General features: G+C 38.6%; 1 protein-coding gene across 3 annotated transcripts; it reads right to left on the bottom strand.

Annotated features, from left to right (window-relative positions):
- Window positions 1-115: 115 nt before the first annotated feature.
- Window positions 116-18299, bottom strand: adamtsl5 (ADAMTS like 5). Of its 3 annotated transcripts, XM_060859123.1 has the most exons (15): window positions 18159-18298; window positions 17363-17904; window positions 14206-14278; window positions 13307-13373; window positions 11509-11654; window positions 11308-11368; window positions 10350-10455; window positions 10118-10245; window positions 6414-6537; window positions 5614-5697; window positions 4346-4509; window positions 4004-4196; window positions 2567-2677; window positions 2387-2458; window positions 116-1848 (listed from the first exon to the last, which is right to left on the bottom strand). In XM_060859123.1, the coding sequence occupies exons 5-15, from the start codon at window positions 11607-11609 to the stop codon at window positions 1520-1522; spliced, it is 1473 nt and encodes a 490-aa protein (XP_060715106.1). In that variant the 5' UTR covers window positions 11610-11654; window positions 13307-13373; window positions 14206-14278; window positions 17363-17904; window positions 18159-18298; the 3' UTR covers window positions 116-1519. The 3 variants fall into 3 exon arrangements, with proteins under 3 accessions (XP_060715106.1, XP_060715104.1, XP_060715105.1); XM_060859121.1 differs by lacking the exon at window positions 13307-13373 and having other exon boundaries at window positions 18159-18299; XM_060859122.1 differs by lacking the exons at window positions 13307-13373; window positions 17363-17904; window positions 18159-18298 and adding an exon at window positions 15597-15723.
- Between the last annotated feature and the right edge of the window lie 1605 nt (window positions 18300-19904).

The following is a 19904-nucleotide window of genomic DNA, read 5'->3' as shown; positions in this document are numbered from 1 at the left end:
AGCTAATCATACTCATAGATAAGCAAAAAAAAAAACTGTTTCTTCAGGGTCCCATTGTCTTATAATAAGTTTTTATTGAACGGTGTTGTGCCCCCATGCTTCACTGACAGGGACGCACATTCAGTCATTAATTTATCTGAAAATTAAACACAGTGTTGGTAAAATTACTGGCGTGTGTGAAACATGTGCATTGTGGAGTGCATTCTGGATAAATAATATAACGGATGGTGTAAGAAAGCTGTTATTAAATACATCAGTGAGTTTGATTATACAGTGGAAAAGATTTAAGGTCAGGGTTCAGGACACAGCATCGTTATCTCATCCTGAAATGTTTCACTCTCAAACGGATCATCTCAGTGAAACACTTTGACAACAATCAAGTCATTCTTCTGCTTGAGGTATTCAAGAAACCTTTTGCATCACTGGCAAGAAATAAACTGTTAGAAATAATATATATTTTAAAAAAAAAATTGCAAAATGCAAAAAACATACATAAATGTAGGTATATTTTCTATGTGTACTAATATCATAAATATATTTAAAAAACAATAATTGTAAAAAAAAACAATAGCAGAAATGAGATACATTTTGACATATTATATACATTTGTGTGTATATATATATATATATATATATATATATATATATATATATATATATATATATATATATATATATATATATTACACTCACCGATTACTTTAACAGGAACACCTATTAGTCAAACATGTGACAGCAGCATAATGTATAGCAGAAGCAGACGTATGCAGATCAGGAGCTTTAGTCACTTCTGGGAAACATCACACACGCTTTCTGTTCTTGGGAGGAACCTATTCAACTGAAGGTTTGCTATTTTTACTTTTCTGCTTGGTTGTAATAGTGCTTATTTGGCAGCTTGAACAATCTGGTCATTTCCTCTGTCTTCTCAGATCAACAAGGTGTTTCCACTCTCAGAAATCTCACTCACTATGTTTTTCGCACCAGTCTGCGTAAACTCTAGAGACTGATGCATGTGAAAATCTAAGATCAGCAGTTTTACAAACCAGCCACAATATATTGTCACGATTATCACTTTTTTCTTTATTTTTATATATAGTCATTAACTGAAGCTCTTCACCTGCCACATGATTCACTGATTGGATAGCTGCACAGGTGTTCCTAATAAAATGGCCAGTGAGTGTATGTGTGTGTGGTTGTGTGTGTGTTTGTAATATATATATTTATGTTTATTTAAGTCTGATAATAATACAAAAAGTATGTTCTTCTTTGGTATATGCATTTTTAAAGGTAGGCTATAACATCCACCTAAAGTGCTTCATTTACTGAGTAGCTTTGGTATAACTCTATAGCTCTGGAACTCGTGGGCTTGTTTTCTTCCCAAGGGTTTCTGTAATATCCACAGATACATTTTAAAGCCAGCTGCAGGTAGTTTTTCTTGTCGTTTGTATTTTTTGGAAGCAAGATTAAATATAATAAGTGCACAATGAACTCAGCCAAACAGGGTCCTAGTCCACATTCTCTATCCTCTCTGGTGAGTTCTTAGGCCCCTGTTACTGCAAAGATCCTCCATGGGGCGCAGTAGGCTGTCCTCACGCGGGCGGTAAAGCTGCGCGTAGCTGTCCTCTTCCAGTAGAATGCGATCGAGTGTCTGTTCATGGTTGACATGCCGCCTGACCATTAGCACATACTGATAGCCATCCTCCAGTGCAGGACAGTCGCACCGGTTCGGGGCCCACAGATATTCCCGTCGTTCCAGACGGAAGCGGTTGCGATACGTGTGGATTATTTGCACGTCGTACCGTGTCTCCTCGCCAATGTAGACCTTCCCCAAGATTTTGGCTCTGAAGACTGTCGAAGGAAAAACAAATAAATAAATAAATATGTTATTAAGGAAGTGTGGATAAACAATAAATCATGTTGTCAAGAAGCTGTTCATTTCACAGACGATTATTATTTGTTTGCATTAAAGCGTATTGATATGACAATGTTTCATGCTCATGGGTCAATGCAAAGGTTTGCATCCCTTTAACCGAAAATTAGAAACACAAAAATATTCCTTTAAGTTTGCACTTCTGGATCTAAAGTGAGAAAATGGAAAAATGGACTTTGTTATAAATATAATACCAAATGTTTAAAAAAAATCGAAATAAATGAACTCATATTTTATTATAAAATATTGATTGTTTTGCTGTTATTTCAGTTTAATCCAATTAAATTTTGATAGTATTTTTAACAATGGATGGTGTCAATCCACAGATTTACAGCAAGTTGCAGCAATATACAAAAAAAATAATGTTATAATGAAAAATAATACTAAATAAAATAAATCTCAAATTGCAATTTAAAACCCTCTTCTCAGTTGCTTGCTGTACTGTTTTTAGCTCACCGTAATCCTTCTGGCAGTACTGCCTCTGCCGTTCGCCTCGTCCCTTCACCCTCCTGCATTTACCGCAGTAACCTGTAAGAAAATCAGAGCCGTGTTTCCAATTCAAACTTTGACGATGTGATGAGTCAGAATCGTGTTCACAGACACAGTGTTCAGCGGTGATGATTAACGTGTGCTGACCTGTGCTGTGTGTACGGGGCAGGTAGTTACTCTTCTCATCTCGTTCCAGACGAGGCAGAGGCTGCTGCTGAAAGGGAGGGCTCATAGGAGGTCTTCGTCCACCTGCAGGACCTGACATAAAGCAGCCGCTTTAAGTCATAAACCTGTAAACATTTTCCTTAAATCAAGAAAACTAACGTTTACGTTTTTTTGCAGTGCACCTCCTTATAAAGGCATTTAGATTTCCCGTCATGCGTTGTCGAATGCAAATTAGATTAATAAAATGCTCCGTAAATCGTCCCGAGGCACGAACACCAGACGACCTCAGCTTCGCATTACATCACATAATGCATTTGATGCTGGAGGAGAAGGGAGCGGCTTGCATGCATTCCAGTGTCCCGTCAGGCATGTATGTACAGATATATGCTTCAGGATGACACAGAAAACCATTTCCATGCCTGTTTAGAAAGGAATGTACTTTTATGTATTGGGATCATTCTGTACACAGCTCATCAATCATTTAACCTGAGAGAAAATGCAGCGGCTGGTTTCAGGTTAATATAATGCAATTTAATGTAAAGTGCAAAATGAACTGTAGGTAAAGCAGCATTTAGTCACCAGATATACTAATGAATCATCAGAACAGTATTGATCCAGCAGATATAAGCAATTAGCGGTGTGTCTTGGACTTCTAAGCATGGTGTGAAGAGGAGCTTTAACGAGTTTAATCACCAAATTTTCTATCTTCTGCTATACATTTACTGCTCATTCATGCAGTTAGCCAAAAAACCAAATTAGTGAAATCATACTGATACGGGTCAAAATATTAAGTTACTGTTCACAACAGACATCAGAACAAAAAGTGTGACCTCAGTGGTTGTCGGTGACATGTGAGCTGGTTTGAGTATTTTGGAAACTTCTGATTTCTAGAGTTCACACACAAAAAGAAAACTTTGCAGAAGCGGGAAGTATAAAAGATTATGTTAACTTAAATTAACACTTTTCACCACCGTGGTGAGCAGAAAATCATTTCAGAGCGCACAACATGGTTGGCTCAACAAGATGAACTCCAGCAGCAGAAGACCACATCAAATTTCACTCCTGTCAGGAAAAAAAACAGGCCGATAGCCGAGGCTACATTGGGCACAGGCTCAGAGACTTGAGGTCGGATTGATGCGGTGAGACTCAATTCACTGGGGGCAATTAATCCGCATGTGCCTGCCATGTTGCCCTACCCCTGCACTTAGGAAATTCAACCACAGCACACGAAAGATATAAAAGTATTCTGTAAATTTATATTCCAAAAATTCATCAGCTACATTAGCTTCCTGTTAAATTTCATATAAAACGCAAACTCTTCCTTTTCCAGGTCTGTCACTGACCTTGATGTGATTTTTATGATCGAGAGCCTGGACTTTATACAAGTTCAACAGTTTAATAACAGTAACTGGTTTTCACCCCATGAAGGCTGTGTGATAGCAGGAGGTCTTGTGGTGGTGGTGGTGGTGGTGGTAGCTGGCACATCCCAGGGCAGGAAGTTTGATGTGTGGTGATGCCGATAAGGATTTTGCCTTCCATGATGCAGGGCGTAGAGCTCAGGAGGCAGCCAGTACTCATACTCTATCCCAGAATTCTTATCAGTGGACAGAACCTGCAAACACAAAACAGGATTCAGTCAACAGGATCTGTCAGATAATTGGACTGCTGGATTGAAGGATGTTCAAATTTCTGTGTAAAGTGTTCACCTAGTAGTCTTATTTGTTACTAGCTTTAATAATATTGATGGATTGAATCACTCACCATAATGTGCAAGTCCTCCTGTGTTGGCCCTTGTACCTCAAAGCTTTCCCATGTATCAGCAGAGCGACGGTACAACAGTTTGGTCCCGGCCACGTTATATTCCCCTGGAACACTGATCTTCCAGTTGCCGTTAATTACAAACTGGGAACGTCCATTCTGAAGAGCTGGTTCATTCAAATTAGAACATTTTTACGCAAATTTTTTTTTGTAATAAAAAAATAGGAGAAAAATCTTTTTCAACTGTGAATTTTTATTAAATGATATCTTGACTGAATACTCAAATCAGTCCAGCCAGGAATTTCTGGACTTTTTTGTGATTGTTGCAACCAAAATATAATTAGAATAATATAATTAAAATAACATAATTTTTTGTGCCTTTTTTGAAGATCCCTGCTTGAATACACAAGCACAGGATTCTTCAGTGAAGACACATACGTAATGACTTTTGACGATAGCTGTACTCAGGACTTTGGCTGAATGTGCATTTTGATGATGTCTCGATGCGTCTTGGTCCAAATCTTAAGAAACTCTGTGGCAATTCTGAAAGTTTGCAATCTCCTCCGAATATTGTGGAGTTTGCTTGATTTTGCATTCATTTCTACAATCACAAGATCTCCTAATCCTGGAGGGAGTGTCTGCATTGTTTGGAGCAAAAACCTATGGTTGGTTTCTGAGTTAATGTTCTTATGGATAGACGTGTGCATGAGCTCTGTATTTTAATTCCACTTGCCCTCTTTCAGTTTATTTGTATCTACCAGAGATATTTTAAAAATGTAATTTATTTAATTTATTTATATTTGAATTTAATTGGTTTGATTTCACAATATTTGATCATACAAATCGTTCAAATAAAATCTAAACCCGCTGCACTAACCAGAGACATGAGCGAATGCAAACTGGTGAGCGAAAGCAAAAACTGGAAGCAGAAGTAATCACAGTACGTAAAACAAAAAAGCAAACTAGTGAGTTGAAATAAACAAATGAGATAAAGGACAAATAAGAACAAACTAAGTGAAAGCAAACTGGCAAATGAAAAATCTAGTGAGGGAAAAACAATGATTTAAAGCAAACACACTAGTTATGTAAAAATATAAGTATTTAAATACCTCTTTAAGACTTTAAATCCACACAAGGTATAAAGAGAACAAGCCTTAATTGCTTAACTCTTGCTATTTTTAAGTTATTTCGTAACAACAATTATGTAAGTTACTTTTTAAAGAAAAAGACATTTATCTTGAAGCGAACAGGAAAAATGGCCTTGCTCAAACCTAAATAGTTTTTGCTGTTATCAGTCACTCTGATGTGGGTGGCTCCGGCTGGGATCATGGTGACCTCATTGTACCCAAACGCCCCTTAAGGAGAGATAAGAAGGGGAAAAGTTTTAACACTGCAGGAATATGAGCACCATGCTGAGTCCACATTTATCATTAGAACACACACTCGATGTACACTATTTGTGTGTGCCTGAGCCTGACTTCCTGTAGCCATGCTGTACACTTGTTTTGCAGTTTCTGCATGTGGAATAAAGCGAGAGAATTATGACTTTCTCCTCTCTGCTAGCCGGTGACCTCGCCATCAAAAGCAGCACAGTGGTGGTTTCTGAGCTGTTCACATACTCGCAGAAATCCAAATGCAAATCCAAGAGGACAAAGCTGGTATTATTTTTCCTTCCATTTTTCCAAGTGCTGCCTTCTTCATTTTCACTTTACCAGCATGAGGATGTTTTTTCCAACAGGTGGAACTCAATGTCTAAGGTATTAGTATTAGGTATTCTGTATTTGTGGGGCGGTCTTTGTGATAACGATGTATCTGTGATATTAAAGCTTATGTGTCCTGTAAACACTTAGTTTGTCCTACAGGAACAATTTGCAGCTGTTCAAACTTTCAACAATTAAAGTCGGTCTGAAGTGAGGCAGAACAACGGCTGCTTTTATTCAGAGGTTTGAACGGCAACCACCATAAATGTATCTTAGCTTTCAACAGATATTTTCCTAGTACTGTAACCACCTACTGTACATACAAACTGAAGGTTTATATGACTATCACAGATATCCGAGTCGCTACTGACCGATCTCCTGCCCGTTATTCCGATACACACTGCGGTGATGAAGGCAGGTGGTGTTCTGGCCTCCACACACCATGCAGGCATCTTCCTGCTGCTGGGAGCCAAAGATCAGGTCACACCCTGGTTTCTACACACACACACACACACACACACACACACACAAACACAAATGATTAGAAACCCAACCATCCCCTCTTATCAGGACACACCACTTTAGCAGCAGGACATAGAACACTCATAAAACAACCCCACAGGTTTACACTAACAAAGCATTTTATAGGGTACCAGTGTATTCATATTCGTAAACAAATGTCAGGTTTAAAAAATACAAGCACACTGCTTTTTCCATGAGAGGTTATTTCCCAAATAAATAATTCTTTAATAGTGTGTTTTTATGTTGAACGATGATGCAACCGGTAGCATTTCCACCTCACAGCTCTAGGATCACTTGTCGATCTTGATCTCAGGTTTCTGTCTGGGTTCTCCGGGTTCCTCAAAAAGCATGCAGGGAGAAGAACTACAAATTGCCCCACAAGGTAGGTCCTTTCCTGACACATGATCAGTTCTATGACTTCTTTATAAAAGAAGAGTCCAAAGTACACAAAACACACTTTGTCCTTAAACTACAAAATTTCTTGAACATAAACTGAACTTTTTTTTTTTTTTTTGCAATTTTTCACTCTAAATTTGTAGCAAAGCTAAAAACAATTCTTTGTTGACTATAAAATAGTTTTTTATAAACCATATTCATGTAACTCGTGCTTCTATGTCGATTTTTTTTAAATAAAGCGATGTTACAAATGGCTGTAAACGTGTTAAAACACTTATTTAGATGAAAATAAGATAAGATGAGAAAATAAAAAATCTTTATTTAACTTAGTAAAGATTTTAACGATTATATATACGGTTTAGACATAAACATTAAAACCTGGAGTCTGTTAGAGAAAATGCATTGCAACAGGAGATACATTTAAAATACTAAATCCTGCACAAAATTGGGAAAGTATCCAGAAGAGCAAATATATATATATATCTATTATGACCTCAAACCGTAACATCCATTATTAGGAACAAAACCTTCAGGATTGATGTGGACCTTATGGAGCAAACCATAAGCACCTGATCATGTTTAAAGACCTGAGGTTTTTTTCATGGTCATGCAACAAGAGCTGGTCTGCAGCATGACCTCGGTTTATATCAGAATCAAATGAGGCTGGGAAAAACACTGTGAGTAAAGTTCACAGGCTCAGCAAGGGCGAGTCAGGAGGAGGGGCTCAGGAAAATTAGAAGAGGGGGATTATCAAATCCATAGGGAGGTATTTACAACAGACTCTCCCTAGCAACTCCATTGGCCTATAATTAAACCTCGCTTTCTGTTTCACACCAAGCTTGTCACGCACTTGTGTATAAACTCAAAGAGAACAGTAGTCAGAAAGCTGATCTTTCATTCCTTTTTCACACACACCTTCCATCCACAAACGCTCCACACCTTCGTCTGGGGCCGTTCGGGTATATACCTTAAATACACATCAAGGTATACTCGCCTTTTTCTTTTCACATTCTAATCTGGACTCAATCTATCCTGCACCATTAGACCACCTGCTTCTTCTTTATTCAGTCCAACTACCTAAAACACTCACACACTTCTCATCTCACAGCCCATAAATTCACCTTCACATGTATGTAAAATGTGCCATGTCAAAGAATCTTTAGAAAACGTTTTTTTTTTTGTTTTTTTTTTTAAAAGCAAAGCCTGAATTTGGGGTCTGCTGGAAAAGCCACGCTGAGACGTAAGATCTTGGCCTCATTCACACAAAAGGAATTGAACGCTTGAATTATGGTGTAAGTGAGAAAAAATGTAAGAGACACAACCTTACAGGTGATGGGGTTCTGCTGAGGAGAAATCTTCTTCACATGGGACATTTTAAAGGGTTAGTAGAGAGGATGTGCAATTGGGAGAAAAAAAAATGGAAAGAATTTTTTCTTCATGTGATCAGCTGTAAGGACTCTGCCCGGACTCTGGCCACGTGCGTTTGTTTACGTTTCTCGTCACGTATCTGCCCCGCCTTCGTCTGCTCCTCCCTGTCATCACACCTGATCCTTATTGTGTCATTGTCCTTTTTTGTATTTAACTGTGCCGCGTTGCCTCGTGCAGCGCGGCATCTACTGTGGTCTTAGTTCTGTTTAGTCCCGTCTCGAGTCTGTGTTCCTGTTTTTTTCCTGTTCCTGTTTGGGTCCGCTCTGTTCCGTGTTCATTACATCAGCACATCTTTCATAATTAACATTAAAATTGAAATGAGTAAGCCCTGCCCACAATTCACACCTCAAGGGAGACTGAAACTACTCCTGATTAATCAGCTGAGAGATCAACAAAGAAAGACCAACACTATAAGATCAACAATGTTATAGAATATAACAAAATTCAAATCACACAACTCTAGAACAAAGTGAGTTAAGCAGATAGTATACAAAAGTCAGGAACCTACTTTACCAGAAGACAATATATTCAAATGAAGAGAGTTAAAGCACACAATGCCAAATGCTGTAAATGTAAACATTAAAATGTTATTTAAAAAAAAATCTATGCAAAAAAAAAAAAGTGACCAGATTCTCTAGTTCTCCAGTTCAGGGGATGGAAAAGAAAAATCTGCATAAAATACATGCAATAATTCTTTTTTATTTATGTGTTCAGGCGGTACTATAAGTAGCAAACCGAACACACTACGCGTTTATATAGTCTTCAGATAACGGCACTAAATTCCCTTTCTCTCTTACACTTAAACTTCCACCTGCACACCCATTTGTCATTAGGTGAATCCCCAAGCATAGGGCTGGCTTTTCTGTATCTGTTACTCTGTTACCATAAATGTGTTGCATCCCAGATGACACAAAATGTCTGAATTTTCTACTTTACAAAATTCTGAAAACTAAAGGCTTTCCTGACCTGAAACACTCTACGTTTCTCTTCTACATGTATCTCAACCACAAATAAAGTTATTGCATTTAACAATATTTAGCCCAAAACTAAAAACTAAGAAATATGCATTTAAACATAGAATATAATAGCAGAAAAGTATCAACTGTAAAGCAGAAGCATTACAGACAGTTTAACAGCCTGTGCGTGACTGTAAACTGAACTACTGTGGTGTCAATTTATAGCTACAGGCAGAACAAAAAATTTAGGCCAAAACCTGATTCACGCTGTTTGAAATACTTAAGGAAATAAAATAAATAAAAATAAAACTTGGTGTCTGCTTGAGAAGCCGTACTGTCACTTGCCGCTTTGGACTCATGCACACAAACGTTAAATATACCTGAAGCATGCTTTAAATAAAACACGTAGAAGAGAGATGGGCAAAACTAAAGAGTTTCTGCTGTTTAAATCTGTTCTCCACATGGGACAGTCCAGAAGTGGGGGCTTGGGATCGTGGAGGAAAATTAAAGCACTTAATATTTGAACTTAAAAGGTATAACACTCTCATGATCATGAAAATGTTATGTTACAGAGATTAACTGGGTGCACGTGAAGAGCCGAGGTTTTCCACATGGCACAGCACAGCTGTGGAACCTCAGACTAATCTCTGGACTGAGTCCGTCACTAATGCACTCATAAAACTGCAAATGATTCTGCATTATCAAAGAGAATAAATGCTAAAAAAGAAAAGAAGTAAAGAAATAGATGTATTAAAGTGCAGGTCATTCCTCACCAGGCATTTCCCGTTCACACATATGGCCCCGGGATCGGTTGGGCAGGGTGTGCCATCCAGGACTCGCCCAAAATTGTAGTAGAAATTGTGCCCCAGGGCTAAACAGCTGAGCTCACAGGGGTCAGAGCCTGGGACAGGGGAACAATCCAAAGTACATTGATGAGGTCACTTTAAGTCCAGCTCGAGGGGAAAATGTACACATCACACACGTTTTCATGCTTGTCTCACTGACCTCCATGAAAAGTAGTCCACTGGTAACTGCTACCAGCAACCAGGGGCTGGTCATCAAAAGCTTTGCATTGTAGTTCTCTGAAGTCTAAAGATCCAGGAGGACACCCCTGATGGAGAAGGCCCAGAGGTGTTTGAAAGCTAGGGGCAACACACACACACACACAGCCAGCCTGCCTGTCTGTACATGCTAAGAACTAGCTAAGCCCTGCTCTATCAACTGTTTCTCCATCTTTCATACTGAGTCACCATGCAGACAGACTTTCTAATGAAGGACACACAGTCTGTGATTTGTGAAAGCTCAGAGGACAACTTTAAAACTTTCTAATCTCCAAGCCTATTTCTATACACAGTTGACATTTTGCGTGATCTATTATCTACACTCCTTCTACACTCAACTCAACGCCCCACAGCTGAAGTATAATCTAACACTTAACTAAAGATTCTGGACATTGAATTCTTTTAAATTAATTATTTTAATCAATGACTATAACAATCTTGCAAATTGTGCTAAAATAGCTGTGTGTGAAAGTTAGCTTAGCTTTCAAAAGCAAATTAATTCTATGGAAATCGATTGTTTAATATTTTCCTTACAAGGCTTTTAACTATTTGTGTGGCAAACTGGGAAAACCCTTCAGAAGACATTGTGGCTGAATTCACAGGCAAAAGTTTCGAATACGATTGTATTCTCCTGCCTATAACATACTTTAAGATCTCTATTTTAAGAAATTGGATATATATTTTACTAAAACAATAAAAATAATTCTATTAATTTCAGGATTTCTGTATAGATCACGTTAGGCTGATAAACAGTGCATTGCTTGTCTTCCAGTGCAAATGTCTAAATATGAAGAGTTTTCATCCAGACCACCAGACATCTGCTTCGCTGTTTAAGAGCTAATGCCCTACAGGATAATTCATCAATAAGGGAAAGCACCACATTTTATTAGCATTTTCTGTACCTTACTGTTGCAGATCTTATACTGCCTGGGATCTCCTAAACATGGCCCTCCTACTGGGTTCCTGAACAAAAAAGCAGCAGAAAACTTTTTGCTTTACACATTGCATCTATTAGACTTCTATGATTGCTTCTTTATTTTAAATGAATTTAAAATACTGCTACATATCATATATCTGTGATTCTTGCAAGACCAGAGCCGTACCTGTAGATGCAGGTCCGTCTGCGGATGGACGCTCCTCCTCCACAGGAGCGAGAGCACTCAGACCATACTCCCCAAGAAGCCCATTCGTTCTTATAAAACATCTGCCGTGGCACTCGAGATGAACGACCAACAAGTCTGCCCCAAGTCTGTCAAACAGAGACACCGGTGCTGGGTGTAAGACTTGGATGAAACAGCATCCGAGTCAAATACAGTGCACTCTGCATACATCTAAAATCTATAGAAAGGTCAAAACTAAACATTAAGGATATTGCAAAATTGGTTGAGCTTTTTGGGTTGGTAGTGGGGACATACTCTCGGTCTTGCTAGTCACAGTGACTCTAGCCAATCATGGTTATCTGTGAACTCCTGTGTGTGGAAGATGGCAGACTGCAGTTTCTTATGAGTGCGTTACACTGCCATGTGATGGAGCGTGAGCAGCAGTTTGACGAGAAGCTGTCGCTTGGCCGACATTCAGAAAGAATGTGTTTGCCTGATAGCTGATATACGATAGAGGAGCGCTGGCTGATGGGAGGGAATTGGACTGATTTAAGGAGAAAAGGTATTCCACAGTTTATGTGTAATTTTGCAATTGATCGTCAGGAATTAACAGACCCACCGCAGCTGAGCAAAGTGCTTGAGATGAACTTTATACATCGAGGAATTATTTCTTCCAAATAATATTTAGGCCAAGCAAGATATTTTCCTTCTAAACTAGTTTTTATGAATGGTCTTTAAGTGTACCAAGAATTTCTGAAATGTAGGCTAATATGTGCGTCAATTTATACTGGAACATGGTACAATAGTATGCAGGATATCGAGTATCAGGCAGAAATCATTAATCATTTCCAATTCATTTGCATAGCTCGAGGATCTCTGACATCTACATATTTTCTTAGCACTAGACAAAGCAAGCCACACTGACAGCTAGCTATTGTGTCATCCTGTGTAATTAGTTACGTAGTACTGCTCTTGCGTCTCTCTGGAGAGGTGAATTAATCGTCCTGTTGGATAACGTTACAGTGCCATTCTCAGATCCGTCTCTGGCTTGGATCCGAGACAAACAGGCAACGAGGGAGAGCGAGACGAGACAGCAGCTTTCATCAGGTCCCTGGGGCCACTCTGAATCTATCACACGTGCATATTTGTGTGTGTTAACGTGAGAAGAGTGTGAAAGTCAGGAGTGCACACCCTGCTACGTCTGTCAATTAAAACCAAAATCTCAAAAATCTCACACACAGCAGTTGGTTTCTCACTATAAATAATACAGAAAGCTTCATAAATCTAATATGAAGAATGTTGAGAACTGTGTGGAATGTAGTATAAAAAGGCAGCAATGGCGACGTATCTAAAATTTGGGCACCGTCATACGTCAGTGCAGAGTTTTATGCAGATGTTCACACATGCTCAATCACGTTATATATTAACATTTCAATTATTCACACCCAAAAAATCTATCAATAACCCCATGACATGACTAAATAATATGCCAAAGGTAGGTGGAGTCTAAAACTAAATCTTTTAAAGGATGATTCAATGATCTAAACTAGATATTAATCAGTGAAGTATAATACACTGATAACGAGTGATTTAAGCACATAGCCTTCTCTGGGAAAGCAGGTAATGACATGAAACTGCATTACCACAACCAGCACTGAGATTTATAACTGCATTCAGTGACTTCCTATTGAAGAGTGACCTGCGAATGGCCTCATTAAAGTGCCAAAGACTCAAATTAGTGTTGATAACAAACCGCCATGGGGCCAGTGGGCAAGCTGGATTAATGAAATCGACCTTTAACCTTCAGAATGGTTGCTTTCCCCCTGGGACAATGTAGCTGGAGGCATCCTGACTTTGGATTGGATCTGCTGAGAAGGAATTTGAATGTGACCAAGGTCTGGTAAGAAATTAATTTTATGGTTATTTTATGATTAATGTGTGTGATTTTTTTTAAGAAGTGATTCATACATATACACGACTTAACTTCAGGTTTAGTTTTGTTTTATATTACCGATTATACAGTAAATCCATAACAAGCAGAATGTGCACATTAGTGTTTATTAAGAACAAGTCAAATATGTCTGGTACTTAAAGCTTAAAAAGGCCTGAGAGGAGAAAATGTGTGTGGGGGCCAGAGGACAACAAGGGAAGGGCAATAAATTCAACCCTCAACAGGCGGACAGTCCCACACCTGCCACTTAAACCTCAAGAACAAAGAATTTAAAAAAGAGTCAATCTTTTAAACTCCTCCTGTACGTTCCTGCTGACAATCAAGCAGAATCTTTTTTTCTCTGCAGCAGATCCCTGACTCTGACAGCCACAATCAGTGATGAAAGACGGCAGTGATGCCTTGATGAAGTATTACACTACAGTTCTATCAGGGAAACTTGGCAGTCAGAATATACTATTACCGCACATAGCACTACACCCGCAGTCCTGTTGGCTTAACTTTAAAACGTCATCATAAAAACTGTCCCGACTGAGGCTTTCTGAAGGAACCAGATTTACATGCTGGACCCAATTATTGTAAATGAGACAAGATCAGGGATGAAGTGTAATTTAGAGTAATTGTGCAGTCTGGGGATAAACTGTGCTGGCATGGAATAGAGCTGTTGTTCAGTGTCATACTGCACCATGACATGACTGGCGTTCCTAACCAAGGAAGCGTATGACGGAAAAGAGGAACCGGTGTTGTCTTACTTGCTGGGATGACAGGCAATCCGGGGACGTCAACAGCATAACAAGGGTGAGTGCCTGGAACAGAGACAGTTTCCTAGAGACAGACCAAACAAACAGTGTAAGCCTTTTACAACAATTCAGCCCTTGATTATGGAGAATTAATAACCAGGCATGCTGGACTGAAACCTCTTAACACCGTAATCCAAGTAATCATAAGTGCTCATCATTACACTGCTGAGTTTTATATAGAAAACCGAATGAGCTCTCGGTGAATGAATAGACCTCCTTTAGTACATTTATTTATAAAACTATTGGAAACTTTTTTCCATTTATCAGCTATATATATACACTTTATACTTTATTAGGCTTTGAGCTTTTAGAAACCAAAGCAGATTGCTACGTCATTTAAAAATAAAGCAATATTTTGGTGTAAAACGTCTCTAATACATATTTCATGGGATATAAAACAACTCGTTTTAGTAGGAGTATAAACCTCAGGCTTCAATGGTAGACAACATGTTTTCGGGACATTCGATATTTCGATATTTAGTAATACAACTGAAATTGCTACAATATGATAGAATTTTTTAGCCTTCTATAACATCCTGTAATGTGTTACCACATTTCCCCCAATAATGTTTCTTTCTTTTTTTTTTTTTTTTTTTTAATAATAACTGCATAATAAATTTATAATTGTTGATATTCGATTAATGGCTGTTCAAGCAAAATCAAAGCAATAATCTAAATGTTTACACTTCGCCCAACAATGTGGTTAATGTACATATTGTACCAAACATGTTGCTTTACTAATGACAGCATGCCATGAAAAAATGAAGCACATCTAGTGAAAATATGGTTAGTAAAGATTTCATTACTGCTGCAAGTAAATGCTTCCTGCTTAATTATTAAACAGATAAAAGTGATTGTCAATGGCACATTTTTGTGTTGTCTCGTATTGGACGCTGCAACTGCTAGAAGGCAAAATCAATTCAAAATAGATGAGAATCTTTAAGCGTCACTAACAATGGCCTTTTGACCCTGGGTCACAGAGACACCATTAATAACAGCAAATGATTCTGTCTGACCTGCCATGACAATGATGTCCCATGTGTAAAGGATCCAAGGACAGGAATTCCTGCTTATACTCTATAAGAATGCTCATTAACTTCTGCATTCAGAGAGAAGACTGATTCTCAGAGCATCTGCACACTTTCCTGCCATTATACATTACACACTGTCTATAAATCCAACCGGTGTGGATTTAATTTGAATTGTGAACATATATAGATCTAAAAGACTCTATCAATCTTTTCCTAAGCACGAGTCCTTCTGAAACCATATCCGGATTCAGTGTGATGCTGTAATTCCTAAGCCTGACTCACTGAATTAAGATCTCCACATGAACGCCTCACCGTGTGGGGAAACTTCTGTCCTTCTTCCTGGCAATGTTGTGCTCTTACTAAAGAAATAGTTGATTTTAAGTCTCAGGAGACTGATCACAGCTTATTCTCTGTGGAAGAGTCTTTATGCTCACATCTTGTGCTTATCTTTTTTTATCATTTCAGACAGTCTGTACCGGTTCATTATGGCTGTGTACCAGAACGGGAGCCACCCACGATCCATATCTCCCTCACACACTCTAGTGATCAGACGCTAATCTGAGTAGTCGCTGTTTATCCACACTTTCAGAGTGTTTGGGGAATACATGATTTTTCAAATCATTTTTTCAAACTCTACGATTCTTGACACGGGGCCCGGGGACGCCCAAGGGTCTGTGAAACATAGCCAAGGGGCCTGGATTTTTTGTTAAAGAGTAGTGGAAATTACAAGCCAACATATTCAGTTATTATATTTATTACTTATAGTTATTGAAAGGACACTTTAATTGAATGGGCTTGATCCATACCTCAATGATTTAAATCTAATATCTAACGATAATTTTAATAGTATTGTGTTCTGTGGAACATTTAGTAGCATACTGTTATATTATTACGTTTAAATAATAAGCCTATTATTTACATTTTGGGATTATGTTCATAGCAATAAATCGGTACTGCAGATTTCCACTGATTTCTTTACACAACAGTTAATTGGTGGAAGTGCACCAGGCACCCAAAGAAGGTCACAGCATGTTCTGTTCAAGACGAAAGGCAGCACATAGCAGCACGCAGAGAAACATCCTGCATATTTGAACTGGATTGAGGTCAAAGGCTTCCTGGGGTCAAGAGGCCCGACGCTAAATGGCTATGACGAGGTTTAAGTCATAAACCACGGAGGTTAACATAGAGTGCATTGTTCAAACATGCTGAGAGCAGGTGAATACGTGACCTCTGCACTCGCTCGAACCTGTAGAACTCTATAGTGAAATCTCTGATCAGTCTAATACCGTGTGCATTGTCTGTCTATATTGCCACTTCATAAATGTTCATTTGGTTTAAATACATTGCACGACTGAGAGAAGTAACTTGTTCCAGCTTTTTGGGAATAAACATCAGCATCCTACAAATGATCAAGCATTTTTACAACAGACAATCAACTGTGTGATGCATGTGGAAATGAGGTCCAAGTATTTTCAAAAAAATATTTTGTGCTTTTTAAACATTTTGTTATAGTAGTTGAAATCAATAACCCAGTGTTATTAAAGTTATTATACTTATTTCTGAGTTCTTACAGTTATTAGCTGTTTTGACTGGTGACTTAACAGGAACGCATTTAATATAAATCATAAGTGCTTCGGAAACTCAACCACAATTACACAATGTCAGGTTGGACCTAATGTGTGTTGTTAAGGGAAACTTCAGGAATTAAAAGTTGCCTGGTTTCTTTAAGTAGCTTGAATATCTACATACATGAGCTACTTCATGGAGTTTTGATCTTTTCCAAAAAAAAAAAAAATAAAGTCTGTCCAATTTGAGAACACACTACTATTGAGGCGAGGATGGAAAATATAGACGTGGAACAACAACAAAAAAATTCCATTTACACTTTCTGTGACCTTCACTGGAGGAATAAATTCAATTCATAAAATGTACGGTACAACAGAAGGCACATGTGCTGGCCTGACAAAGATTATCTTGACACCTGGATTGATGCTCGGTGCTCCACCTCTATTCACTATGCACTCAAAGCAATTTAATTAAAGTACAATCAAATCCCAAGTGCTTTTTAATACACTTACCTGCGGTGCTGCTTTGGCATCCTAGCTCCTCGTCGGGTTAATCACAAAGTCACTAAACGTCCACACATCTGAATTAGGAATCCCCCAGTGGTGTTTATTCTCAAGCACAAAGTGTTCTTCATTACATCCATAACAGACCCATTAGAGGTGAAATACTTTTATTTCTGTATGGTTATGGTCTAGACCCAAAGTCCAACATCTTCGCACATCTGGGGTGCACAGAAATGTGTAAAATCCAGTACAAGGGTCTATGCTGAAAGTGTTTAGAAGGAAACCATCCTTGTGGGTTTTTTTTTTTTTTTTTTGGTTAGGGGTTCCAGATGCTCTTTATCCAGGCAGTACAACTCTAAATTCCACCTTCAACTGACAACAAGCAGGTGATTTATAGAAATCCGATGGCACATTGACTTTAAATGGAGCACGACCAGATCTCTTTCCATCATCACCAGTGGATCTCCTGGTGATCACCACATGGATCTGGTGGTGCTTTGAAGAAGCTGATTCTCTTTATAATGCTCATTGGGACTGGCTTATGGATATCACTTGTGGAAATGAGACGTTAACAACAACAACAACAACAACAGCACAATTAAAAATCCAGTAACACATTTATTTACACATAGAAATATTAGAGATATTTTAGAGATGTATGGAATTAATGAGGAACTGGAAGAAACTTCGTATAAAATCATTAACAAAAATGCTTTAAAAGAGTTCAACAGGAGTTAATAATAGAAATAAAGCAATGAAAGTTCTGACAAAGTCATTTGTAAACGCTTAATCTGTACAAGTTTACCTGCAGCTTGTGACACGCGGTTTGTTGCGCCGCTGCTCCTCACCTGAGACTCCGCTCACTTCCACTCTGCTCGACTCAGGGTTGCCAGATATCAAAAGTTTCACCTTATGAGAGACACAAACAGTGCAAACCACAGATTAGGTCATTAGTCGCGATAGTTTTTTAGTTAAAATTAGAAGAGAAGTAAAACACAGGAACTAAAAGGCGAGCTTGGGGAGGAATGACATTTTATTCATTAATTTATGTTTATATTTATGGATCTGATGTTTTGTGTGTAGGATTTCCATGTGTCTGTATACATTTCATCCAGGTTTCTCTTATCTCCCATACAGGTAGGTGGAGAAGCCAGTGTTGTCATGATATAAATTAACAAATGAATCTGTACCAGTCAGAAATGAGTCTTTTTTAAATTCATCCATCCATTTAAACAGGATGAACAGTGTACACAGAGAGAGAGAGAGAGAGAGAGAGAGAGAGAGAGAGAGAGAGAGAGAGAGAGAGAGAGAGAGACTACCAGTCAGAGATGAGTCTTTTCCATTCATCCATCCATTCAGACAGGGTGAACAGTGCGCGAGCGCGCGCAAACACACACACACACACACACACACACACACAGAGAGAGAGAGAGAGAGAGAGAGAGAGAGAGAGAGAGAGAGAGACTGCAGACTATTTGGAGATGCCAATGTGCCCACAGCGCATGTCCAGCGGAGACTAACGGAGGAAACTGGAGCACCTGGATAACACCTCTGAAGTACGGACAGAACAGACAAGTCTCCAGTCTTTTTCAACAAGTGATTAAACATATTCCAAATCAAGAGGAAACATATCAATCTGGCAACCTCGGCGATACTAAGCACGCCCCGTTTAAACGGTATTGTTTAACGAGAGAAACGAGGTGTGTTGTGTTTATCCATTCTACTTATCATATGTTTTTATGGAGTTTTGGGTCGTACAAGAGTCCAAAATAATCCAAACGACACTTCAGTACTGAACACTCGAACAATTATGATGTAATAAATTAATTCCATATATTAAAGTAAAACCTCAGTATTACAGAAACTGTTGAACATAGTGGCCTTTTTTAAGCACGTGATCAGAAGCCACTAATTATTGTACTTATTTTATTTATTTACAGTTTATTGTTATGGTTATTTGTCTCATGCTGAACACTGTGTTAGCTCAGCACTGTTTTTTTTTTTTTTTTTTTGCTGCATGTGAACTAAAGAGTGAATCTGACACACAAGATAACATTCTGTACTTCCCAGAAAGTTTAATCTGGTAAAGGACAAAGGAGAGGCACTATTATGAATCAGTGTTTTTCCTAGATAGTCAGTAGCTATTAGTAGAAATCAGTGACACGCCTGGCTGATATATTTCACTTCTGACTGTAAACACCACAACAATGGCCCGGCCAGTGGGCAGTGTTTGGCAGCTGTTCCAGCAAATCCTCAGACATGCCTGATCTCCAGCCATGGAAACCATTCCTAAAATAGACCATATCAGCCTTAATTCACCATCAACTGCACAATGAGCATTGTCACGTCAATCCTCAGAAAGCCCTTTTTTTCCAAAAACAAGGTTAAGTGCTTGAAGCATTTCACTAGAGAGTGATTGCTGAGACACCCGGGCCTCCTCTGGCCTGTTCCAGCTTGCACAGACGTTTTCTGTAGCAAGTGTATAACATCTTTAGGCTCCTCAACGAGCACGCATTCAGACTAATATGATTCTTATCAACAGAATTCACAG

This window comes from Tachysurus vachellii, chromosome 23, assembly GCF_030014155.1.
Source record: "Tachysurus vachellii isolate PV-2020 chromosome 23, HZAU_Pvac_v1, whole genome shotgun sequence".
Lineage (NCBI taxonomy): Eukaryota > Metazoa > Chordata > Actinopteri > Siluriformes > Bagridae > Tachysurus > Tachysurus vachellii.
This window is presented reverse-complemented; position numbering and strand designations above follow the sequence as displayed.